At 47.6% G+C, this 26,068-nt stretch overlaps 2 protein-coding genes across 6 annotated transcripts in view; one reads left to right on the top strand and one right to left on the bottom strand.

The window, feature by feature from the left end:
• ZRANB1 (zinc finger RANBP2-type containing 1) overlaps positions 1-7,561 on the top strand; it is a 44,168-nt gene extending 36,607 nt beyond the window's left edge. For both annotated transcript variants that reach the window (XM_053948517.1, XM_053948518.1), the window contains exons 10-11: positions 2,187-2,416; positions 3,511-7,561. In XM_053948517.1, the coding sequence (XP_053804492.1) occupies positions 2,187-2,416; positions 3,511-3,729 (449 nt within the window). In that variant the 3' untranslated portion in view covers positions 3,730-7,561. The remainder of the gene's footprint in view (positions 1-2,186; positions 2,417-3,510) is intronic.
• A 1,468-nt stretch (positions 7,562-9,029) lies between these two features.
• Positions 9,030-26,068, bottom strand: part of CTBP2 (C-terminal binding protein 2) — a 130,324-nt gene continuing 113,285 nt past the window's right edge. For 3 of the 4 annotated variants that reach the window (XM_053948514.1, XM_053948515.1, XM_053948513.1), the window contains 8 exons: positions 17,462-17,616; positions 15,788-15,932; positions 14,126-14,332; positions 13,330-13,544; positions 12,811-12,941; positions 11,813-11,940; positions 11,081-11,198; positions 9,030-9,519 (listed from right to left, as the gene is read on the bottom strand). In XM_053948514.1, the coding sequence (XP_053804489.1) occupies positions 9,339-9,519; positions 11,081-11,198; positions 11,813-11,940; positions 12,811-12,941; positions 13,330-13,544; positions 14,126-14,332; positions 15,788-15,932; positions 17,462-17,616 (1,280 nt within the window). In that variant the 3' untranslated portion in view covers positions 9,030-9,338. Of the gene's footprint in view, positions 9,520-11,080; positions 11,199-11,812; positions 11,941-12,810; positions 12,942-13,329; positions 13,545-14,125; positions 14,333-15,787; positions 15,933-17,461; positions 17,617-20,888; positions 21,373-26,068 lie in introns of those variants that run through there. The other variant, XM_053948516.1, reaches the window with a different exon arrangement.

Here is a 26,068-nt window from a genome sequence, read left to right as displayed (position 1 = left end):
AGGGGGTGGAACTGGGGGATAGCTTTTAAGGTCCCTTCCAACCCAAACCACTCTATAATTTTGGGTTATAATAGAAACAGGGAATTGGATTTTTTTAATGCTTGTTCAACATCATGGTTCAGTTTTTAGCACCCTGTTAGCCACCCCCTAAAATACTCTCCCTGACAGGAATTTTTTTCCCCAGGGATTCCTTGTCCCAGCTTGGCATCCATGCTGTAGCTGCTGTGAATCCCATAATTGCCAGCCTCCTTGTTTCCCAGATTCCAGCTGACTGTTAATTCTTTAAGTACTAAAGCCTCAGTGGTGGAAGATCTGCTTGCTCAAGCCCTAACTGTGACCTTGGTCAGACCCTCCTGGTCTGGCCACATGTATTTAGTGGCACAAATATACAGCTTTTAAAACTGAACAGGAAAAAAAATGACTGACTGAAGTGATCATCAGGTCAGGCTGGAGAAACGAAATCCTCTGTGGATGGCTTCAGGATAGGGGTTAGCCCATACTTTTAAATTTCTGTGGCTTGTGTTCATGTCAACTGTTGTTACACGACCTTCTGGCGTTATATCAGAGTGACTTTTATAACTCTTAAGAGCACTAGATATTCTCCCTGGCAGTGCTTGAAATTCTTTTCTTGTGGAGCTCATCACAGTGTTGAGGAGGAATGGAAAGTGCAGCACAGCCTTCTGTCCTGGGGAAATGATTAGTGTGGAATTTTCACCAGGACAAAACAATGGTGAAACAAGATTTCCAAACATTTGCTGAATTTCAGTGTAGAGATGGAGGCAAACAGATGAGTTCCAGTCCTGAAAGGTCACAAAGCTGTGCTCCCAGGAACTGAGGGACTGTCTTCCTTACATTTGACTGGATGTCATCTTCAGTGTAAATTTGAATTTTGACTGGATGTTTGGTTCTTTCTCTTAATGCAAAAGTTTGAAACTTTTTGGTGAACGCTTATCCTCTGTTCTTCACCTTTAGTGTTTAACATTGCTTTAGTCTGAGAATTAATGGGGACAGGAGGGAGGGATAAGAAGGTATTGAAAGCATCTGTCTTTAAATCAAGGTGTTGTAAAAACTTGTGTGACTCTTAATTTAAAACAAATGGCAAGACTTGTAGGTAGCTCTTTATTGCTAATTCAAAAACAAGGCAGGGAGGAAAAAAGGCATTATTTAGTTGTAGCCCCTACTAATTTTTACTGCAGTACAAAAAGATGAGCTCAAAACTTAAGCAGAAGCTCCAAAGCCACTCCTGCCTCGGATTCCCATTTTAGCGTTGCCCATCCCTCTCCATGGCTGTCGAGGAGCTGTGTTTGCAGCAGCAGCTGTACTAGGAGGGGTTGCTATGCTACATGTGCACTTCAGTTTGTGTGGGGCTATTTTTAACCTGTCACAAGGTGAGCTGTGCTTTTGCTTAAGTTGTCTTGCAGCAGTACACACCAAGAATTATTTATGTTCCTGGAAGAAAGGAGTTCCAGTTTTATTTTGAGACCTCGAGCAAATTGCTGTCTTTATTGCTAAAAACAGTGATGAGAAAAAGTGCAGTTCTTCTCAGAATCTGTGACATCAGGTGTTGGTTGTAGCTGAGCAAAGTAGTATCAGCTTTTTGGTGCTTTTTTCTCTTTTTTTTTTCTTAAATTGATATGAATAATTGATGTGTGTTAATTTAATCTGTGAGTGCTGTATATGAGCAGTCCCGTTCTCTGGGAGGGGTTACATCACTGCTGAGTAACATTTTGTGCAGTGAGTTCTTTTAATAATAAGTTTTGTGAGCAGATGGTGGAATTTTTGCTCTGGTAAAAATAGACATCTGACTGTAGCCTTTATTTCTGTCATGCAGAATCTTTTTTTTCTTCAGTTTTAAGAAGAATTATCAAACATAAAAGGCTGCTTTTCTAACCTTGCTTTTCGTTTGTCACTGCACTACAGACCATAAATTTCAGGGCTGTGGTAATGTATTGGTTATGATTGTAATCTTTTGTGTCTAAACTTGCACAGTTGCAAAGATATTTGACTTGTGTTAATTAACAACAATTATCTCTACTGAAGAGTGTGGCCTGTGACAGTGCAGACAAACCATGGACGTTTATAATGTGATGTGCTTCCCTTTGGCCCAAAGCACAACGGTTTGTAACAAAATCCTTCCTTGCTGAGCAGCAGTTCTGAGCCTTACCCTGTGCTTTCCTTCCCCACAGGTGTGTATTTGCCTTTGTTATGGGAACAGAGTTTTTGTTGGAAAAGTCCCATAGCTCTGGGCTACACGAGGGGCCATTTCTCCGCCCTGGTTGCCATGGAGAATGACGGCTATGGCAATCGAGGCGCTGGTGCTAATTTGAACACTGACGATGATGTTACTGTTACTTTTCTACCCTTGGTGGACAGCGAGAGGAAATTATTGCACATTCACTTCCTTTCTGCTCAAGAGGTAAGAATGAAACACCTGGCGTGTGGTGGTGACCTTGTCACAGCTGCTTGCTGAAGCTCAGCATTCTCTGTAGCCTCCCGAGTTTTTGGTGTCCAAAGAATTACAGGGAGTGTGCTGTTCTGGTGAATTAATGCTGCTCCCTTCCCCATCATTCCAGGTGATTCTGAAAGGTATTTTCCCACAAATTTGATGCCTATTTACAGCTCTCTAAATAGAATGTAGCTTCATTGTCCACATAAATCACAGAACAGGATCACCGAATGTCCTGAGCTGGAAGGGACCCACAAGGATCATCCAGTCCCACTCCTGGCCCTGCACAGGACACCCCAACAATCCCACCCCGTGCCTGAGAGCACTAAATATCAGAATACCTAGAAAAGGACACCAAAATAAGGGTTCTGTCACTAAGACAAGACTGAAATATGACTTTTGGAGTTTTTTTTCCCTAAAGATGAAGCACAAATGTTGACCCATAGTTGCAGCATTTTCCACTTTCTATTCTAATGAAACTCAACTCATTTTTGCTTTAATAACTATGATAAAAATGTGGAACTGCTTCACTAAAGGGTGTGCATGGCTGAAGGGAGGGCTGGAAAACTGTAGTAATTGCAGAAAGTGGGCATTCTGTAAATAAAAGGAGAAAAATATGAGCTTCAAGTCTAGAAAGGGATGTTTCTTCAGCAAGCCGTGATATTTGTTATATTTTACAAGAGAAAATATGCTGAGAACTTAGGCACCTAAAAATGTGTTTGTAAAGCCAGAAAGCTCTGTTAGGACTTCCCTTCTTATATATGGTGCCTACTGGAGATAAATAATTGCTTAAAAATAACTGAAGGCCGTACTGGAAATATACATGTGAAAAACTGGGGAGAAGAGCTGGAGAGAACTTCCAGAGCCTTTGGTTGAAAATGCAGTGGGCATCAGTTTTCCTTTTCTGGGTGTGATGCCTTGGGGTGGCTACCTAGAGCAGAGGCAAGATAAAGAGAAGATGGCTGAGGAGAATCCTAGACAAGGCTAAGAGAATCCGCGCTTGGAGCAGGGCCGGTGCTGGGCGTTCGGGAAGCCTCATTCCTGGTGTTTTCTGTGCCCCAAAGATAGGCAACGAGGAGCAGCAGGAGAAGCTGCTGCGGGAGTGGCTGGACTGCTGCGTGACGGAGGGAGGGGTTCTGGTGGCCATGCAGAAGAGCTCCCGCCGGCGCAACCACCCGCTGGTCACCCAGATGGTGGAGAAGTGGCTCGACCGCTACCGCCAGATCCGGCCCTGCACGTCCCTGTCTGACGGCGAGGAGGACGAGGATGACGACGATGAGTGAGGGGGAATAAAGTGCAAATGAGCAGCGCAGAGTGCGTGACCCCGAGTGAGCGTTGTGCTGTAGCAGTTGGGTGTGGAACGACCCAGGTCTAGGGGATACTTGCTGGGAAGGATTCTCCGACAGCACGGGGAGAGGATGGACGCTCATCCTGCTGCCTGGAGAGAGCCAAGTGGGCTGGACTACAGTTTGTATAAAAACACGAAAAAGAAACAAAAAACAGCTAATTTTATTATCAAGACGGAAAAAAACCAAACCAACCCCATTTTTCTTTCTGACTGTAAATCTGTCTATAAATGTACCGCATGTGGTTGTGTAAGAGGTTGTGTAATAGGAAACGTATACCAGCATCTTAATTATTGCAGAGAAATTTTTCAACTAAGGGCACTTCTGAAAGCACATGTGAGCTGGATATCTCCTCCCTTTGAGATTCTTTTACAGTAGAACCTGGTTTTCTCCATCACCTTTTAGATACTCTGACACATTTCCCTGAAAGGCCTTTTCCTGTGAAATCTCACTAGTGCCCAGGTCAGATTGTGAGAGGTTTTTTTTGTTTGCACAGCTATCCACAGCAAGTCATAAGCAAAAATGCGTTCGTTATTTTACTAATATTTTAGTTATTGCTGTGCCCACGTAATAAAGCCTAAACTCTACGGAACAAACTGGAAGAGAAGCTAAATTTACATTGAGTGAAATGATTTGTTTCCTGAAAAAGCTTCTTGGGGTTTTTTTTTTTGCCTTTTTTTTTTTTTTCTTCTAATAGTTAATAGATTCCTTTCAGTATACATAAGGATATTTATTCAGAGAAGTGACCTAAAAGATATGGATTTTATTCCTGTGAGCATACACTAAACAAAATTGTGTGAAATACGAGAACTTGAACACAATTGAGAATTTAATCTTGTCAAAACTCCGTCTTGCTGTGTTATGAATTATATAATTTTTATCATTTATTCTTTGATCACTCAAACTTTATTGCAAATGGAAAAACACCTTTTTAAAGGTTACTCCTCAGTCACTAAATCTAGTGAGAATCCACTTGGCAGTTCTAATTAAAAAGAAGAATCTATGCTCAAGTTGTTTAAAAGCACTGTTATATATTTCTCAGTATGTAAACCTGGGAATTTCTTGCATGTTGATTGATGTGGCCATACTTAAACTTATGTAAGTTCCTAAGACTGTAAGTTCAGAGTATATTCTCCAGTAGAAATTTTATTATATTTGATAACTTTAGCCATGTAACCTGTAATGGATAAAGTTTATCTAAAATCACTGAAACACTAAAGGTTAATGCCAGTTTTTACATATACAGTGCAATTCAGGTTGTCTTGAAAAGCACTTTTGATGGTGTGGTGGTTGAATAAGAAATTTTGCAGTAGATGAAATTGTTTTAATTAGAATTTGGAAAAAAGCCCCATAGCACCTATTTTTATGTAGTTCAGAGCTATGGAAAGCCTGAGGAAGTTGCTGCTTTTTCTTCCAAATGCTGCTTAGATGGTGTTGAAACGTGCACAACTCCTACAGAAACTTGGTGACGACACCAAAAGTAAAGAAATAATGAAGTACTGTATTAATTTTGCAGTTCTCCCGTCCTAGATTCCACTGAGGTTTATTATGTCTTCACCTTTTTTGGCCCTTAGATTTCCTCTGCTTGGTGCATGCCCAGATTTCCAGGTGAAGGATGAATGCTGCTCTGCCATGTGTGAGTGACTCAAACTCACCACCCAACCCCAGATACTACAGGGGTTCTTCATGAGCACACAGTCCTTGTTCAGGTTCCCTTTCTAAATTGGGAATTTTTTTATCCTTACCTTGCAGTGAAATCCTTTTATACCTTGTCTAGCTGAGGATGTAAAGCTTTTCTGTCCGGGGAGCTGAATGCAGGGTAAGCTGGGATGAGGATTTCCGTGCCCTGAGCTGGTGTGAACTGTGCCTGGAGTGGTTTATGTGCCGTGCTGTGACCACGGGGATCCTAACTCAGCCAGCTTGAGGAGCTCTCAGTGGCCAGACCTGTAACTTCAGATCCCAGCCTGCCCCCGACCAGCTGCCCTGTGGACAGAAGGAAAAGCCCTTGATTCCATGGGCTGCTCCGAGGATGCTGTGGAGTTCTCACCTCCCACCCGTGTTCTTTTGGCCGTTTGTTCACGGAAGCAAAGCTTCCTTGTCCCGAGGGGAGAATTACCAATGTGAAAGTCTACCTTGAGCCAAACTGGCCCAGCTCTCCTGCCCTGCTCTCCTGCTGTCCATGGGCAGCCTGCATTGTGCCCCTGTCCCCCAGCCCTCCCCCGAGCAGTGGAGTCCCCGTGGTCAGTTCAGCTGTTCTCAAACGCATGCACCGATGAATTTCTCACTCTGCTCCGACAGGACAGTCCTGGTACTTCGGATCACTTGGCTTCCTTGATCATTATTGTCTTGTTCTGATGTGCTGTACAGTGGGCTGTTCAGGTTCACATGCTTCACAGGCCCTCTGGGAACTGGTGAAGTGTCTTTTCCAGAATCAGAGTAATCCAAACCTCCTGTACTTGTAGATTAAAGAGCTGCAACCCCCGGCTTCGTGCTCGCACCGCAGTCAGTGTATGTCAGTGGCTCCTCAGTCACACACCTCAAAGTTTACAGACACTGAGATTAATCTGCACACACTGCCCTGCAACTTGTCAGCAAGTTCTGCACTTTCAGCCATGAATATATATAAAAAAAATTTGGTTTCTCAATGTTATTTTCCTCATACATCGTTCACAGCAGCACTTGCTTTCCTAGCATAGAATTTAGCTTTTCATTGCTACCTCCTTTACAGCTGGTCAGGATTTTTTTCTGGTTTTATTTATGACTTCCTCAGTGAAAATCCCTGTATTTCTTTTGTTTTGTAATATATTAAAATTTAGTAATTCTGGATTCTTCCAAAGTTCTGCTGCATGGCTTATGGCAAATACTCCTGAGTTGCATTTCCTCCATTACCCAGGTTGGTTTGTGTGTGTGAAGACTTTAATTTCTGCTTTTCCTTTTCCCCCCTTTTATTCAGTAACTTCCCTAATACCTTTTTAAAAGGTTTTATATAGTGTTTGTCACCTTGAAGCTGGTTGTTTTGACAGCTCCTTTGACATCTTGGGAGTTCTCCCTGGAGATGGAGCCTTCCCAGGAGAGCCTTCCTGTCTGCATTCCCTGAGTGGGACAACAGCAGCATGGCTCTGTCAGCCACAAACCTTCAGCAACAACTGTTCATTTCCCATTTCTTTGCCCAATAATTTCCCATTTGAGAGCTGCAGCTCCTGGTGCTCCGGCATCTCCCAGCTGTGATGACATTCTTCCCCTTCCGCTTCCACGGCTCCAATCTTTGCATGTTTTGCTGGTGTTCTCCCTGCAGGCACTTGTAACCTTTGGGATGGCTTAACCTCTGCTCCTGTTGAGCTTGTGGCACTTCTGACCTTGGTTTTGGCTGAAAGGGAAGTTGGGTGTTGGATGAAAGCTCCAGCATTTTCTGAGCTCGGAGTCACTGCTGGCACACGGATCCTGCGGCGCAGGGAGGGACCGGATTATTGAGAAACAAAGTACCAGGGCTCGTTTATTTTTAAAACAACTCTAAACCTTAACATCAATTAAATGTTTTCCTCCTGGTTTTGATGGTCATTTTGGTGTCTCCAAATACTACCCCTGTATCTGACCTGTTTTATCCCAGTTTCTCACAGAGGTCACAGATAATTCACTGCTGGGCTGTGCTGAGCACTGACAAGGAGCAATCACTCTGTAACAGGTGACCTCTTGTTTGGATGTTTGAAGCTGGTAACCAAGTTTTCAGTTTAATTTTAAGCAAACAAAATACAGAGTTTTGTAACTTGGACACTTTGGTTTCAGCTTTTTTAGTCCTCATCTAACTCCATGTGTGTGGCACTTGGACACAGTGGGAAAGAAGGGTGGAAACAAGAACAGACAGGCCATTTGCCCAGTGAGGCTCAAAGCCAGCAGCACCTCTTGAGCACTTTTTGGCTTTATTTTCCAATGGTTTGATAATGCTTCAGCTCTTGAGAATGTACAGAAAATGTTGTTTGAGTTGTAGCTGCCTGTGTACTTAGTGGCCCACAGTGCTCTCTTCATCACAGAATGGTCTGAGTTGGAAGGGACCTTCCCCTCTCCCACTAGACTGTAAATATTCACCAAGTGTGACCAGAATTATGTTTCTGTACCTTATGGTTACCTCTCAGTGTCTCCAAGCCCCAGATTGCAGCGAGAGCTCTTGCCTTTCAGAAATTATAGAAATTTTATCACTTTTTATTGAAAACTGCACTGAACGCTAAATGTCCACCTTTACAATAAACAAATACAGTAACGGTAACACACTAAACCAAAACATACTGATAGCCATTGGTTTCTTTTTTTGTCTGTTTGGGACAGCTCAAGATTCCTTTTTTTTTTTTTTTTCTTTTTTTTTTTTTTTGTCACAGAAACAGGAATGTACCCATACAAAGGCTCAAAACAGGCCATCTTTAAAAACAAAAGGCGGTGATTCACAAAAGACTATGAATATAACATGTAACTAGTTGATACAAATCTAATAGGATTTGTTAAAATCAGTCACATCTAATAACACATCTTGAAGTGTTCTTGTATAAAATATCACGTGAAGAAAAGAAGACTTTTATCAATGTCTAAAAAAGTGGATTTTGTTCATAGACAGTCCGACAAGTTACCATAAAAAGTGTTTCCTGAGACATAAGGAAATGCAACATTATTCTTGAACCCTTTCCAGCTCAAGACTTTTTCCACTTGATAAAATAGCTGCAGATTTAAAACTGAGAAAATATATCTGAGTACAAATAGTGTGTGAAACTTAATACTTTCTTCTTTTTTTTTCCTTTTTTTTTTTCTTTTTTCTTCTTTTATTTTTTCTTGCATCATTGCAGGGCATAGGTGGATGCACAGCTACTTTATTCAGTGTATTGGGCAGAGAAGAGACTGGCAGTTTGGTTTTCCTTAGCCTGGGAGGGCAGTGGTCACTGCCAGGAGCCCTTTCTGCCCTTCCCATCCCACAGATCCCAGCTGGAATGGCTGGAACTTAGACCTGGCAGGAGAACTTCTGTTACACGGCACTGGCCACTGCAAAAAGGAGGAGGAGGAGTATTTTCTTTTTTTTTTTCCTTCCACTTCTAAGCCAGGACTGCTGCCCCCTGTTAGGAGAGGTCACCAGATGCAAGAGAAAGGAAAGGGCTGAAGCCACACAATGGTTTCTTGTTAACTCTGTAAAGATGGCTTAATTCAGTGGCCTGGACACAGTGCAGGAGCCCTGTCCTTCCCAAGGAGCTGAGGGGGGGGAAAAGAAATTCATTTTTATTCATGTGATTGATGCACAGATGAAGGAAACTTAACACACAATAACAGAAGTTGCTCATTAATGTATCACATCCTAGTTTTCAGCACTGCAGGGAGCAGGTGACTTCTCCAGGGCTTCTCCCCAGTCTTGGCTGCTGTCGCTTTGTCGGGAACACTGGAACATCAATGATGCTTCTGTCCAAAATCAACATTACAAATTTCGTATCAAATTCTTCTCTTTTAGTTCATGTATAACTCCTTTTCCAATGTCTCTTGGTCCTAAGTTTATTGAATGGTTTTTAAATTATCTGCTATTGCTCGTTGGGATGTTCCCTGTTGTCCCCATGTTTTGTGGGCTGGTTGGGCGATGGAGCTTGGGAAGGATGTGCCACTGTGGGAAGGTTGTGGGTAACAGGGATGCCTCCGGGAATGATGCCTTCCATAGCTGCTGGGATTCCTCCTGGTGCCACACTGACCATCCCAGGGGGGTACCTGGCAGAGGGGACACAGACAGGCAGGTTTGTCACAGCACAGCTCATCACACATCATCAGCCCATCACCACTGTGGAGAAAACTCAGCAGAGAGATCCCACTTCCCTCCTGGAGCCAGGTGTGCTTTTCCTTTTAAGTTACAAGGGAGAGCTCAGAGTTCAACATTAACTGCTGTGCCTTGGGTAAACGTCCTCTGCTACACCACCAGGACTGCAGCTTGTTCTGTGCTTTCTCACAGCCTCCTGCACCATGGGGAGGCCTTTCTCCTTTGGAAATTTGGGTAAGGAACCATCTGGAATGCTGTCTGAAAGTGCAGATGCTGGTGGGCTGACCCTGTCATCCCTGTGTGTGAATATCTTGAACACCTACACCTGGTTTGTAAATTATTTCCTGGAGCTGCATCTTCCTCGTGGAACAGCACAGCTCAGAGATGGGATCAGATCTAATCTAGCTTTTCCAAGAGCAATTACACACATTCCAATAAACAACAGTGAGTTTGAATAATAATAATAATAGTAATAGTAATAATAATAATAATAATAATAATAATAATAATAAATAATTTCTTCATCTGTGATGTTGGGCCAATGAGGACAAAACCATGTGGAGCTCTGTGGCCATGTGAGGCCTGAGGGCTCCCACTTCCCTGCAGCTTTACTGCCTTAAGGCAAGGTGGATTGGGAAGCTGGGAAGGAATTTTACCTGTCCATGAAGGTGGTGAGCTGAGCCAGCTTACAGGGGCTCCAGGGAGCTTAGCCAGGCTGAGGCTCCCTGCAGAGACAGGTTAAGCTGGGAAGCCAAGGCTTCTCCTCAGGTGCTGGCACTGCCCACGTGTTTGGGAACAAGAGTGGGAACAGGGGAGGCTTTTTCCAGGTTTGGACGTTCTGGTGGTCAGAGGGAGCTTTCACTGCCTGTGGCCTGCATGGCCCAGGAGCTGTCTTGGGGCTCTGCTGCTGGGTAACTCTGGCCTGGCTCTGCCTGACATGACCTGATGTGCCCTGCAGGGTATTTTGTAGCTCAGAGTATTTTTGGCAGTGGTGATACCCTGAACGAGCCCATGCTCCAGCTCCTTGAGCCTAATGTCTCCTACCAGCATACTTGGAGCTATCTGAACAGAGCAGTAAGTAACCCCTAATCTCGGGATTAGGTGGAAATTGGGTCACCTGACTACAGCCCTATATTTGGAGTTTTTCCCCTGGCTCGTTAACCTACGAGCTGGGCCTGGCTCACAGAGGTTGGTCATGGACAGGAGCAGAGAGTTGCTGCTGCAGTTCAGAAGTCACATCCAGCTCGTGGGGGGGGGGGGTCCTGCCACTTCCAGAGGCGCTGCCCAGCGATTCCCAGCCCGCAGGGATGCAGGCTCTGGGAAGGGAGGCTTTACCCACCCTTTGGGGCTGGCTCAACCCCATCAGTAGCCCCCGTGCTGTGAGTGCTGGTCCCCAGGGAGGGGTGCCAGCAGCCGGGGTCACCCTTGCTGTCCCATGCCCCTCGCTGTCCCATCCGTGCCGTGCAGTGGCCGCGGGTGCTGCCGGTGTCCCGGTGCTCCCGTTCTCCTGCTCACCTGTACGTGGCACCATTGAGCTCGGGATGAATCGCCTGCTGGTCTATTACTGACCACGGAGCCGTCGTGACAAAGAATTCCTTATTCACGCAGTTCCTTAGGCTCTCTGGGATGCGCCCTGGAGTTGGTGAGAAAGGTGAGTCTGTGTCAGGCAGGGCCCAGCTTCATCACCCTCTAATGAGCTGCAATGCTTATAATTTCACTGTGTCTGTCAGTGTAAAGGATGGGAGGAAAAAGAATCCCACGTTCCTTGTTTCAGGAGGATGTTTTGGCTGTCCTGGGTGCAGGGTTGGAGACCAGTTTCCCACCCTCACTCCCAACACTTGGCTTTCAGAGGGTGATTTTCACCCTTGAGGGTGATTTTCAGAACAAGAGAAGAACTCTTTTGCTGGAATATTGTGCCCACCACCTTGGGATTTTGTTTTGGAATGCAGTGCTGTGTCTGCACCACTGTGTGGGTCAGCACCAGTAACAGGGGCAGCAATTACTGCTTCCCTGTCCTGTTCTTCCCAGCCACCAACACCACTATTTGTCCATTCATTAAAAAAAATAAGACCAACACAAAACCTGTCACAACTAAACAGGGAACTTTGGGTTCTCAGCTCTTTTACTGGGAAGCAAACTGGGGTTAGATCCCTTTCCCATGGGCAGGGTGAATCCCTGTCTCTGCTCCTCCTGGCTCCTGTTCCAGGCACCCAGGGAGCCAAGCCCAGTGTCCCAGGGGCTGGGTACCTGTGATCGCACGTCGGATTTCGGTGGCAGCAGCTTCTCTCATCTCTAGGGACGCCTGCTCGCTGTACCAGGCTGTGTGTGGGGTGCAGATCAGGTTGGGAGCATCTTTCAATGGTCCTTGAGCAAAACTGGGAGCAGGGGAAAATGAACAATCAATCAATGTTAAAATGAAGAATGAAAATGAACAGCAAAAGGCTTGTGGCCTGCCCTCTGCATATGCAACACTCCTTCCAAGGCCAGCCTGGGTGGGGCTCGGATGAACCTGCTCTTGTGGAAGATGTCCCTGCCCACAGCAAAGAATTGGAGCTAGATGAGCTTTAGGGTGCCTTCCAGCCCAAATCATTCCCTGATTCCCTGGCCTGATGGTCCTGCCAGCCCAAAATGGCCACAGAAGTGCTGGGGAGGAAGCACAGCTTCTGTGCAGGGCTCAGAAAATGCAGGCTTCTGAAAATGCACCAAAAAAGAGCTTAAATACCAACCCATGGAGTGGTTGGGCTTAATGCTCCCATGAGAATAATGTTTGGGGGTGTCTGCAGCAGTGTGGGGATAAAGGGACAGGCTGTGGGTCATCCCAGGATGGGAAGGGTGGACACTGGGGTTCCCCTTGTGTAGGAGCAAACTTTTTGTTCTTTAAATATTTCTGTGGTGAGAGAAGCTGCACTCTCAGTTACAACTCAGCCCTTCCCAGGCTGCAGGCAAAACTGCCCAGCACTGAGTGCAGTGAATTTGTACTCAAGGGCTTAGAGAATGTTCTGGAGTTTTTTCTAAACACAGGCTGGGTTCTTGTTCCGAGCTCCCAGCGTCCCTTTGTGCACACAGTGCTGGCCTAGAGCCGATGGCTGCTGCAAGGTGACAACAGCAGCACTGTCCCCCCGTGCTGGGCGGCGTGACCAGGGGCAGTGACACTCCGTGGGTGGTGCTGGGTACCCCCGGCTGTGCCACGACACACGGTGACAGCGATGCCACCCCAGGGCCGGCCCCGCGAGCCGCAGCTTTACCTGAACGGTTCCGACTCGTGCACGTCGAGCGCGGCCCCTCGTATCCGGCCCTCCTTCAGCGCTTGGGTCAAGGCCTTCTCGTCCACCAGCCCCCCGCGGGCCGTGTTCACCAGGAACGCCCCCTGCCTCATCTGCCCCGGCCCAGAGAGGGATGACCGTCAGCTGGGTGCACCGACCCCATGCTGCCCTCACCCCCCACCCCCTCTTTTTGTGCTCCAGCCCCAGAGCAACCCCCATCCCGCTGCACATGGGTTTTCCATGGGATCTCCATCTCTGGTTGGTGTTGGCAAACAAAACTCACCGTTGCCATCACCTCTGCGCCACAGGGATGGGGATTATTTACCTGGCAGGACACTGCTCCCCCTCAACACTGTGGGGAGACACACCTGGGTGCAAGCAGCTCTTCTGGAGCTGCTGGCTCACTGGGGAAGCTGAGGGATCTGTGGCCAGCTCCTGCACTCAAGGTCCTGCCCACCACCAAAGCTCTCCTCGGCCCTGCGCGTGAGGTGCATTAATTACCTGCTTAATCGTGAAGTCGTTGATAAGGTGGTGGTTGTGTTCGTTGAGGTTGCAGTGCAAGGAGACGCAGTCGCTCTGGTAGAGCAGGTCCTGCAGGGTGTAGACCCGCTGGACGCCCAGGGAGCGCTCGATGCCGTCCTGCAGGTACGGGTCATAGAAGATCACGTTGAAGCCAAAGGCCTTGGCTCGGACCGCGACCGCCTGCGCAGTGCGACCTGTGCCGAAGGGAAGGGACAGGGGAGTTAACTGAGCCAAATCCCCTGTGTCCATGAGGCTGAGATCCCAGCAGGACCTGAGGACTGTCCCCTGGGGGCTGCTGGGCTTCCCGAGCATTCCCTTGCTTTGCCTCAGTTTCCCCATTTAAACATGCTCATACGAGCTTTTCCCGTTGAGCTGATCCCACCTCTAACAGTGAAACTCTACAGCTGTGGCTGAACTTAAGCTCTGTTTTACACAGCCCTGCCACTGTGCAGGCCAGAGTGGCTCAGGAAGGCTGGGTTGGTGTAGCTGTGGCTCAGGGATGGGGTATTTCTGGGAGAGGACAGCAGCACTACCTCTAGAATTGTGGTCCCTCTAAAACACCACTATGTTTCACCCGTGCTCCTCCAAGGACTCAACCACAGCTCAAAAGCAGCTCCTTCCCCAAAACACCACGCGAGATGTTCTGTCCATTTCACACCGATCCACTGTGGTGGCTCTGGTTTTGGAAATGCTCCTCTTGGGTCATGGAAATGCTCCCAGGGCAGCGCAGAGGCGCTGAGCCCCCTCAGGAGCGGCCCGCCCTTGTCGCACGCACCAAAGCCGATGAGGCCGAGCGTCTCGCCGCGGATGCGGGCGGCTCCCGAGGCCACCTCGCGGATCTGCTCCACGCTCTGCACCCGCGTGCCCTCGCGCAGCGCCTGGTACAGCCACGTGTTCCGCCGGTACAGGTTGAGCACGTGGCACACGGTGGAGTCGGCCGTCTCCTCCACGGCGGCCGAGGGGATGTTGCAGACGGCGATCCCTGCGGAGGCCACACACAGGTCACAGCCCTGCCAGCTCCTGTCCCCTGCCTAAGGGACCCTTTTATGGAATGGGATGAATCCCAGCTGCCCTTCCCACAAGCTCCTTACACTGGTGTTTACTCTGTGCCCCCTTAAACGCCCACAGATGATGGCTCAACCCCATCATCCCATTCTGGGGGTGCCTTTTAGTGGGTCCAAACTGGTGCCCAGCCCAGCCCTGGCACCAATGTTTAGGCACTGGTCATTGACTGACTGCACGGTTTAAAACCACCTTATGGAAAGCAATACCAATTAAACTTTACGCTACATTTGTGGGGAGTCATTACATTTTCTACTCGAAACCACATCATTTGGCCACCCAATTTGCCAAGTAAAAAAAAGAAGGATTATGCTGCAGTATCCCATTACTTTATTCGTTATATCTTTTCCTTCCTGATGTTCAAAGCCTGAGAACATTGTTATAATGGATAATAACAATAAGAGTTAAAAACATGAAGAAACCATTACACTGAGGAGACACTGTTCTCCTCTTGAAAAAAGAAAACAATTCACTATATTGAGAATTGCTTTTTTTAGGAATGACTATTTGAGACTCTCTTGTCGCAATTATCTCTGTAAAATGGCTCAGGTGGAATGGCTGTTATTCTTCACTTCCCCAGAGATAACCTTTAATACAACACATCCCAAACACCACTGCAAGGCTGCTCCACAGATGAATCTTGGGATCAGATGAGTAAAGCCTATTGTAACTCAGCTGCTGAAACCAGGGATACAGTCAAGCTCCTGAAGCTGGGGGTGTGCAGCCAGAAGTCTCTGTGACCACCCAAACCAGTTTGGAAACTGGGTGGCCCCAGCAGTGTCTTACAACATGACCCTCCCTATTTTTGGCAATCCACACTAAAAGCCCTTTTCAAGTTCCTGAGGCACCTTTGATGAGATGGCAAAGGAGGTGGCAACAACCCAACACACAATTCCTGCTCCACCATCCAACACAGAGCCTTCCCAGTGGAGCGGGCATGACTCAGAGAACCAGCTCAGATCAAGAGACTGATTTTGCCTAACAAAATATAATAAAACACCCTTCCTCCAATTTTTCTAAAGCTGTATCAACTCTCTTGTGCCAGAAATAGAACAGCCATACAAATATCCAGCTGTATGAGGGGCACCTGGAACTTGGAACAGTGCAGGAATGAGGGATTCAAACAGGGCAAATTTAACATGATATGAACCCAAAAGCTGCCTTCTAAAACTGCACAGTTTTGTTCACTTCATGGTCAAGGTTTCTTGTCATAATATTCTCTGTGAACTGCACCTGTAATTTTAGGGGCTGAATGAAGGTCTTGCCTGGAACTCTGCTGTGCCAGCATGGTCCCATGGAAGCAGCAGATCCTTGTGCTGATTTTAAAGGATTGGAAGGACAGGGGAAGGAGTCAGGGTGCAGAGCTGGGACCTACCAAGCTCCCCAGCAGCTTTGATGTCGATGTTGTCGTAGCCGCTGCCTATTCGGACGATGACCCTCAAGGCCTTGAACTTCTCCAGGTCCTCCCGGGTCAGGGTGATGGTGTGGTACATCATGGCCCCCACAGCTTCATTCAACACCTGCAACACAACACAGGAGTCAGGAGCCACCAGCACACCTGGGGGGACACCTGCAGCTCAGGAATCAGGAATATGACACGGTGAGTTGGACATTTTCACTGCTGACCTGCTGTCTGAGCCAGGTGTCACCAAACCCTGCAGGGCTGTGACCCACCAACAGCTTTGGGGATTGGATTTGGTGAATGTCTGAAAATTATGATGTTACATCTGAGCAGACCAAGCAGATGAAAACCACATTTGTGGTTTTCCAGGTGGTTATCTGAAAAACCCCTCTGCTTCCAAGCAGCAGTAATTCTGCTTTTGGGAAGGAATTAGGTGTTGCAGGTGTGTCTGTTGGGGTTGAACAGGACTGTGTGACACTTGTAACACCTCAACCTCCTTGTGCACGTCCAAACTCTGGCCACACCAGTCACATCTACCTTTCAAGGGGACCTGAGAATCTCTGCAGAGGCTGCACAGTCACACAGGGCTGGGCTTTGTCCCCTTCAGTGAAGATCCAGACCTTCATTTGTCCTTGTCACAAGCTACCTCAGTGCTCCAAAAACCCAAGACCCATCCAAACCCCCCAAGCTTGGCTCATCTATTAATGTCTCACAAAAAACTCCCATTCTTCTTCTCCCAGATTTATTATCTGCAAAGGCCAGCACTGATGCTATTTGTATTCCTCTTTCCCAGATCTTGGAAGTGATTTCTGATCACTTCAAACCTCATTTGAGGTATCTAAAATAATACTTTTATGGGAAGTATTTACATGTAGTTGAGCTTCCAAGCAGAAACATTCATCCACACTGCATGGATCTACCTGAATGATTCCCAAACCTCCTCCACTCCCTCTGGAGAGGGGGGAGCTGCTGGAGGTGTGCTGAACACCTGTGAAGACCCACCAGCTGGGTCTTCACAGCTGGGTCTTCACAGCTGGGATGGTGTCAGCAAAGACACAGCAGCACCACAGACTTCAAAAAACATGAGAAACGTTAAATAACATTGATGTGAAAAACCTGATGCAAAGAGATAAAGCGACTTTTTTTTTCCAAAATAACATCTGGTTTCTAAAACAGCCTGAATGAATTTTAATCTGCACTGGGTTCTGTTGGTGTTATCTGCTGATTGACTCAAAGTGCAGCTTTGTACACTTTATGCTCAAAAATCAAACAATCATAGACTGGTTTGGGTTGGAGGAGAGCTCATTTTTCCAAACCCCTGTCATGGCAGGGACACCTTCCACTGTCCCAGGCTGCTCCAAGTCCTGGCCTTGGACACTTGCAGGGATCCAGGGGCAGCCACAGCTGCTCTGGGCACCCTGTGCCAGGGCCTGCCCACCCTGCCAGGGAACAATTCCTAATTCCCAATATCCCATCCATCCCTGCCCTCTGGCAGTGGGAGCCATTCCCTGTGTCCTGTCCCTGCATCCCTTTCCCCGTCCCTCTGCAGCTCTCCTGGAGCCCTTCAGGCCCTGCAAGGTGCTTTGAAGACGTGGAAGGGCAAGGCCAGACCCCGCTGCCCCCAGCCCGCCCCACCTCTCCCGGTACCTTCTCGTGAATCTCCTGAGTTGATTGTGCGTCACAGAAGGCCACCGTGGCCAGGTCCTTCAGGATGGGCATCTCCACGGTGCAGTCCCTGCCGTCCAGCAGTGCCACCAGGGGCCGGGGGTGCATGGGGCCGTTCATGATCTGCGGGCGGATACCTGCGGGGCACAGCGGGGTTTACCCTGAGCGGGGTCCCTGTCAGGGCAGGGCCAGCAGCACCTGGTGACATCCTGGTGACGCAGCAGGGTCAGGGCTAGCGGCAACACGGGCTGAAGTCTGGCCAAGGGGCTGAACGCTCCCTGGGAACACAGCTGTGGTTTTGCCCCCGTTTTGTTAGGGAATGGCTTTACCACTCTGACCACCTCAGAAAAACAAGTCCAAACAGAGAATCGCTCAAAAAACAGGATTACTGGAAAACTCACGGGAAGAGCAGGACACTGAAAACCTCTTTAGCACAGAAGGTAATACTCTGATGTATTACCAACTACCAAAGGTTTCATGGGAACAGCGAAGTTCATCTTTGTAAACCAAACATTCTCCTCTGAAATGAGGAAGGAATTGATCACCACCAAGGGCCACAGAAGGCTGAGTTTTATATTCTATTTATTGCTCTGTTGGGGATTAACTGGTTCATTTTGGGACAAGTCACTTAGAAATCGCTACACATCACTTCCAGTAAAGGTGTTTATTATACTAGGACCCTATGAAATATCTCAGGTACCTTTCTCAGCTGCCCAGGCAGTTTCTGGGCAGAGCACAGGTGAGGGGACCAGGTGCTCTGGGTACACTGTGATGTTTTATTTCTGCTGCTGCACCATGAGGTGGCTGGAGCTGGAGGGTCTGGGTTTGAGTCTCCAAACTCTCACACAAGCAGTCCCAGCAAAGCCTCTCCTATCCTTACCAAACCCCACTTCTGCACAAGAACCTGCCAGGGCTACCAGCCAACTTCTGTCTGTCCTCTAAATGCAGTGGTTGTGCTGGTTAGGGGGACAAGCCCAGGGCCTGGCTGAGGGAACTCCACGGGGCTGTTTTGGGGTATTTTGTGGGGGAATCTCCCCGCAGCTGATGTGGGGATTACAGACATGGGCACTGCTGGCCACAGAGATGAACCCCAGACCTGTGAGCACCAAGAGCGTGGTCCCGGGGAGGGACCCTGCACTGCTGCTACACTCACACAGCCACACTCACTTCACATGGGAAAAAATAACTCCATGGAAACAGGTAGGTTTAATGGAGTGGGTTTAGTGGCTTTCCATTCCTTTTCTACTTCATCTGCTTAAAGAAATGAAGAACCAACCAGCCCAGCAGACCTGACTGAAGGTTTTCAGCGTTACAGGTGGGCGATTTTGGAACTGGTCCTTCCCTCCCCCTTCCCTACTGAGGTCTCCATTACTGGAAGTAATCCATTATGTTTGCATGTATTTCATCCAGATGGGAGTGCAAGTGTGTCAGTAGGCAGGGTAGAGTGCTGAGACGATCTGGATAAGGGAAAGAAGCTTGTGATAAGCAGATAAGCAAGAATAAAACATGCCCAAATCTCCAAGTGCTTACACAATCCCTCTGGGCAGCACTGCACCCCAGCTAGATTATTTTCTCAGGTTAACAAGCAAGTGAATTATAACACTGACTTAAATGCTTTCTAATGTGTATGATCTCCGAGGCTTAGAGCATCACCTGCCAGCCTCACACCACAACTGCAAACAAAAAGGAATCTGATGCAGGGCCAAGGTGGCCGTGGTTGTGCCAGTCCCAGCGGCCACCAGCCCTGTCCCCAAGCTTGGAGCCCAGTGCCCACCAGGGACCAGGACCATCCTCAAGGCAGAGCAGTGGGCACACAGAGGGTGGAGTGCCTTCCTGTGAGTGTGGCAGGTGGAAGATGAAACCACAGGTTATCTGAAACTTTGACATTTAATCCAAGCCCCAAAATAATGGGTTTATTATGCTGCCCTTACATAAGCTTCTTTGAAAGTCAAAGAAAACACAGCTTTTTTTTTTTGCTTTTTTTTTGAAACAGCATCTGTGTCTTTGCTTGGGATTAGGGATGTAATTGTGCATGATGACACAGGCTTCTTAGGCACGTCACCCTTGCCCACACACTCAAGTGCAGTCACTGAGGATGAATGTGGCTGGAACCCGTGAGATACTCACAGGAACTGCTCTTGTTTCTCCTACTTCAAGGAGGGAATTTATTTCAGCTCGACAAGGAAAGTTCTGAAGCAAATCAATACAGGATGAGGTGCATAATGTATGGAAATTACATTTTAATGAAAACCATTGGCAGGTTTGTAGCTTAAACTGTGCTCTGTTTTCCTTGCCCACCTCTCCTGCAGCCTTTTCACCGTCCTGCATCCATTCCTCACCGTCCTGGTTCCTTCCTACCTCTGCACAAACACATCCAAACCAACACTTGGGCTGACAGAACCAAACCACCCGGCTCATACAGCACGTTTGTTCTGCAGGCGACTGCTTCATTAAGAACGAGGTATGCCACGGATCAGAAAGTAATTAAACAGCAGCCACTCCTCCCGAAATTGTGATAAAACATCGCAGCCATTAACCCTTTCGCTCTGCCAAACCGAGGGAACAGCGCTGTGTAAACCGCGAGCATCACCAGCTCTCCTCGGGGCTGGGCTGGGATCAGCTCTGCCGCCCAATTTTGGTGCCGCCCAATTTCGGTGCCTCCCAATTTTGGTGCCTCCCACGCCATCTGAAGCTGATTTTTGCTGAGAACCCCCCCAGCTGTTCCTGCGAAGTTGGGGCAAGTATTGTTCAATACTTTTTTTTTTTTTAAGGCGTTTTCAGCCGCCTGCGGAGCCTGGCCAGCAGTGTGGGGAAAGCTTGCTAAGAAAGAGGGAGAGGAGCAAGGATTTACAAGGAAAGGGAAAAAATATTAATAAAAAAAAGAAGAGGCAAAAAAGCAAGGTTTTGCAGCTACAGAGAACTCAAACTCCACCCCAGCTCACAGGCAGCGCCGCTTGTTGCACGCAGCCCCGCGTATAAAGTGCTTTTGTTTCATTTTTAATACACAAAGCCTGCTTGTCCTTTCCTGCTGCCGCTCCTCCCCTTTGCCACCCACTTGTATCCGATCCCAATGGCACCCCTGCCAAGAGAATTAGGGAGTGCTCCCTGCTAAATGGCAGCCTTTGTGTGACCGCAAGACGGCTGGTACTATCTCACCGAAACAAAAGCAGAAGCCATTTGCCTAATTCTTATTAATCTCAGTTGCCTTCGCCACGCAGATTTAAAATAAAAAAAAAGGAGAAAAGAAAAAAAGGCTTTAAACATGTTGCCCTGCAGTATATAAAAGTGCATCAAGAAGCGATCCTGACACTCGCCTGAATTACCCGCTCACGACCAAGTAGCTACAGTTTTACAGTCAACTACACACTTTATTAAACAAACAGAAAAGAAACAGGAAATTTCCCCTTGCCTGGAAAATGTTGCCTCCACATTCTTCTTCTTATTAAAAACCACACATGGCAGTGGAGGAGTAGGGAGGGAGGAGGAAGGGGGGACCCACACACGATAAAATACTACCACTTTTCAGTGCGGTGCCTCTCCTTTCGTCTACGAGGGGGTATCTTCAAACAAGCGATCCCGCGGCCCACAGCTGCAACATCTCAAGACAAATGTCTCTTTGAACACGGAGGGAAAAGAAAAGGCTTTTGTCCTGAGCCCCAGAAGAATGGTCTGAAATTGCGAGAGGAGTTACAGTCACCTCTGCGCGGCTCCCAACTCTTCAGAGCACTCCCTCCAGACTTTGCCGAAGCTTTTAACTAATCGTAGTTCTTTCCCAGCCCTTGAATAAAATCATGTGAGTGCCAGCCAAAAAATCTTATGCTATGCACACTAAAGGGTTTGTATATGTCACAGTTGCTTTTCCCCCTTCCACTCCCCTCCTCCTATTGACTTGCACATATGACAGGGTTTTTTTTTTCCAAGTTGTCTCAAATGGATTTAATCTGTGCCACACTGCGCTTTATGTTTGTTTGGGTTTTTTTTTTTTTTTTTTTTTTTTTTTGTGTGCGTGGCTTTTTTTTTTTTTTTCCAACTTAAAAATGAAAGATGCCTTTCTTTCCATGCAAGCGTGGCTGCAGAAAAAGGCTGATAGCCTTGAGCAGCAGCACCTCGAAAACAAACACAAAGCACTGGGGAAAGCAAGGGCTGTGCTGATCTCACCTGCACCCAGAAAACAAGGGCCAAATTCTTTCTTGATGTGTGAATCAACTGATTTTCAGCATCAGAAATGACACTTGATTGCTGGCAGGATTCACATCTTTTTGGACACGTCCATCTCCTGGTCCTGCCCAGTTTGTCCCAATTAGGTAAAAGCACCCTCACGTCATTGTTTGAGGGAATGGCTGGAGCTGTGTCAGGGGAGGTTTAGATTGGATTTAGGGAAAGGTTCATCCCCAGATGGTGCTGGGCACTGCCCAGGCTCCCCAGAGAATGGGCACAGCCCCGAGGCTGCCAGAGCTCCAGGAGTTTGGACAGCACTCCCCAGGATGCCCAGGGTGGGGTTGTTGGGGGGTCTGGGGGTTGCACTCAATGATCCCTGTGGGTCCCTTTCAACTCAGGATATTTTATGACTTTATAACTGTCAACCCAATCCCCCACTCTGTCAGGAGTATGTAGGACACTGCTGCTGTGTGTGTGGGGAATGAGATCAGGCTGTCCCTGTGCAGTGCCCCATCTCCAGAGCATGACTTGGAGCAGTTGTTGGAGCAGCTGCTTTTCCCTCTTTCCAGTTGCCATTTTCACTGCCAGCAGCACCAACAGCTACAGACAATCCCCATCCAAGAAATAAGAAAAAAATCTGCACCTCAGTCTGGTTCAACGCCATCAGCACTGCCTCTCCACAGTGTTACTGTGCCCCCATTTCATCACCATCCTGCTGCTTCCAACAGCATCATCCTGTGGCACACACAGCCCGCTGCAGACAGGGTCCTGCCCACCCTGCAGGGAGCTTCAGGATGCCCAGGGCAGTCCTGCAACTGGAGGAGGGGGCAGGAATAAGGAGAACAAAGGTTCATTACCTGGAGTTGGTACTGACTTGTAACACTGACATCAAAAGACCTGTCAGTCTCCCTAAAATCCAGTCTCTGACTACAGGACAAGGGGATTTAGGCACATCTTTCTCTTGAGCATAAACCATTGCTAAAACACTTAAGTTCCCCACAGATTTGCTGTCCCAGCCATCACCTCTGCATTGCAAGCTGGAGAGCCAAGGTCCCAAGGTGCCCTTTTAGGGGTCCCCATTCCCTGAAAGCAGAAAGGTGAGTGGCAAAGGTGCCACTGAGTGACTCTGTGAGGATGGGGATGTTTTGGGAAAGCCCTGTGATGCTGCAGGACCCACAGGACCAACCTCCTCCACCACAACGTGCTCCCCAGTGATGCTCTTTCTTTCACTCAACTTTTCCTGCTAAAAAAATGCTTCTGATAATGAATGCATATGCAAAAATGAAATAGGACACAAGTCTTATATCTTAGAAAGAAGGGGGAAAACCCCAAACAGATATTTAGTGTTTTTTCTAACTATAAATACTCTGGAGGCACTTGGTACTATGCAGACAGAAGCCACACAAACACAGATTATGTTTAGGAAGTGACATCAAATATATATTTTATAAATAATCGTAGATTGTTTTGTATTTTAAAAGCAAAGTGTCTTTGAGGCTGCCAGGACCCTACCAGGGAAGGAGTGCAGAATCCTCTCCTTCAGTGGAGACCCAGGTGTTTGAACTGATGCTGGAGCTCCAGGCTCACAGCCAGGGCTGCTGTGGGGAAGAGGAATGATTGCAAAGGGGAGGCAACTTCCAGCCCACTGGAAAAACCCACAGGCTCATGGCAGTCCTCTCTGGTGAGGGAAATTGTGTTTCAGAGAAACTCCTGAGCTCCAGAGAGATGGGCAAAGAGGCAGCAAGGCCCATCCTGCCCTGCTGGAAAGGGAAAAAGTCATACCTGCTGTTGGGAAGAGCCTGTGCAAAGCCCTGACCTCTCCAGCACGTTTCCTCCAGTCAGCACACAAGAGCTGGATTTTGGCCAGTTCCCTTTCCAGGTAACTTTCCAGGGCTTCCTTGAAGAAAGTATTTTTAAAAATTCATGTTCCCATATAAAACAATATCCTTATTAGCTGATCCAAGCACTGTGGTTACAGTCCCCAGCTGAACTACAGACACGGCAGGCACAGAGAAATGCTCAGTTAAAATTTAAATATACATGGCATTTTCTTATTCTTATTTGAATTCCTGCAGGTACACACAGCAGAAACACCTCCTTTTGTTTCCTCCCATTAAAGCACTGGGATACCCTGCTGATGCCATGGGGATGCTGCCCTGGGGCACAAAAGCCAAACAGAGGCTTTGCAAAACTCTGGAGTGTCTGAAATGATCTCTGGGCTGAACTAAATCTCCCCCAGGAGCACTGCACATAGAGCTGCAAGGACATGAACTGGTGTTAATGCAATGAAAGAGTAAAACAAGAGTAGTGCAAGGCCTCTGCTCTATATCAAAATGTGGGTGTTGGGGTTATTCCCACATTGCCAGGCTGGTAAATCCGTGTCTGTGAACACCAAGGAGTGGCTTCAAGAGGAGCTAAACAAGGTCCAACATCAAACTCCTCATGGTCACACGAGGGGATGGGAGACAGGGGTGCCCCAGGGATGTGCTGGCCCAAGGGCCACACAGACACCCTGAGAGGGGGAGTGCAGAGCAGGGCATGGATGGAAGGGATGGCAAAACCAGGGAGGCACTGGGAACTGCCAGGGCACGGAGAGGCAGAGCAGATGGGAGAGGCCATATGGGGTGGTGAGGGAGAGATGCTACCAAGAAAGCTAAAAGAAGCACCTGGGAGAGAAACTGCTTGCTCAGAGCAGCTCAGATTCCTGTATTCTTTTTCTTTTTTTGTGTGTGTGGTTTTTTTGTTTTTTGTTTTTAAGAGAGGGATGGGAGAAAGAGGAGAAAAGCTCAGTTAGGGTTTGTTTGGTGGTTATGATTCAGACACCATACGGACCCTCAAACTCTCCCACTGCCCAGGGCTGAGCTTTGCAGCTTTTTTTTTTATTATAAAAAAAGCCACGGAGAAAGCAGCAAAAAAAAAAAAAAAAAACCAATAAATTCTCCTTGAGTATGCTCCATTACTAAGCCCAGTGCTGGAAACAAATTGTATTCCTGGTGCTCACTGGACAGCTTTCCTGATATTATCCAGCACTCCCTCCCGTGCTGCACTTCAGTTGCAGGATATATCCTTTATTTTTCATGGGTGGGACGTTCACCTCTGAGCTACACATTCCAGCCATATGGAATGATGCACCAGGGACAACATCCCATGCCAGCTCTCCTTTGGGTCCCTCCCTGTCCTCTTTATCCATTTATCTTTTCCCCCTTCCATCCAAACAGAAACAAACTACAGCAGTAAAAAAAAAAAAATGAGCTGCTCCAGGAAACAGACAGCTTTCATTGTTTTGGTTTTTAGTTGGATTTAAAGTTTTTTGATTGAAAAGATAAAATAAATAAAGCCAAGGAGAAGGATGCTGTTGCCAGGGGAGAGCTGCTGATATCGGCCATCTGGGCAGGAGGCTGTTCAAACTTCAAATTGCCCCGAGGGATTCAGAGGCTGTAAAGACGTTTTGGAATATGAGATATTGAAATCAAGGCTAAAGATGAGTCTGTCGACTGGCAGTGACAGCCCTGGCATGGGGACAGCCTGGAATTCTGCTGCCTGAGACCCCCACCAGACCAGCAGCCAGGCTGTCCACAGCACACCAGCACTGAAGGATGCAAACCTGGCTTCAGCACACAGACTGACCCCTGACAGCCCTATGGTTTAGACTAGAAATTCCCTCATATTAAAAAAAAGGTAAAGTATTAAAGCAAGCACTTGGATCCAGTTTTGGGAAGCAGAACGGATTCAATCCCACCAGCTGTCTGTGTGCCACCAGCACCTTTGGAACTTGTATTTGCACATTGATAATGAAAGATTCTGAGTGGAAAACAAAGAAAAGGCCACTCTGGGAGCTAGTTGTAGGAATTAAATGATGCTGCTAACCACTGACATCAGTCCTTCCTACTATGCTGGATGGAAAGTGCTCTTGATCTTTTAAGCAACAGGGCTTCCTCTGAGCATCTCTGCTTCACTGCTGCAATTCCTGAGATCTGCTGGAGCTTTAGATCCCAGAAGAGGCTTGAGACAGCATGGGAGGAGTTTCTGTCTCTGGAGAGACAGGACTGCTTTGTTGGGGTGGGAGCCTGCATAGCCTTTTGGAAGGTAAATCCTCATTTTCATGTCCACCTGTAGCTGTTTTCATCTCAAGTCACTCATTTACAGCCAGAAGGGACAACAACCCCCCCAGGGATCCAGCCCAGGCTTTACCTCACACTTTTTCCATAAGGCCAATGCGGGAGCCTTCAGTGAGAGCTCAGCTTGACTTTAGGAGCCTCCCCAAAGCAATTTCTGGCCAAGAATGGCTGGCAGCTGCCTCAGCTCCTCAGCTGCTGATGGGCCAGGGAGCAGCCAAGGGCCTGGCCCAGGCCAAGGGATGGGGCCTTCAAATCCACCTGGACACCCCCTGCACCTTCATTCAAAGGGTTAAAAGACCATGAGCAGTGAGTG

This window comes from Vidua chalybeata, chromosome 8, assembly GCF_026979565.1.
Source record: "Vidua chalybeata isolate OUT-0048 chromosome 8, bVidCha1 merged haplotype, whole genome shotgun sequence".
Taxonomy (NCBI): Eukaryota; Metazoa; Chordata; class Aves; order Passeriformes; family Viduidae; genus Vidua; species Vidua chalybeata.
The sequence above is the reverse complement of the archived record's forward strand: the minus strand, read 5'-3'. Positions and strand labels throughout refer to the sequence as shown.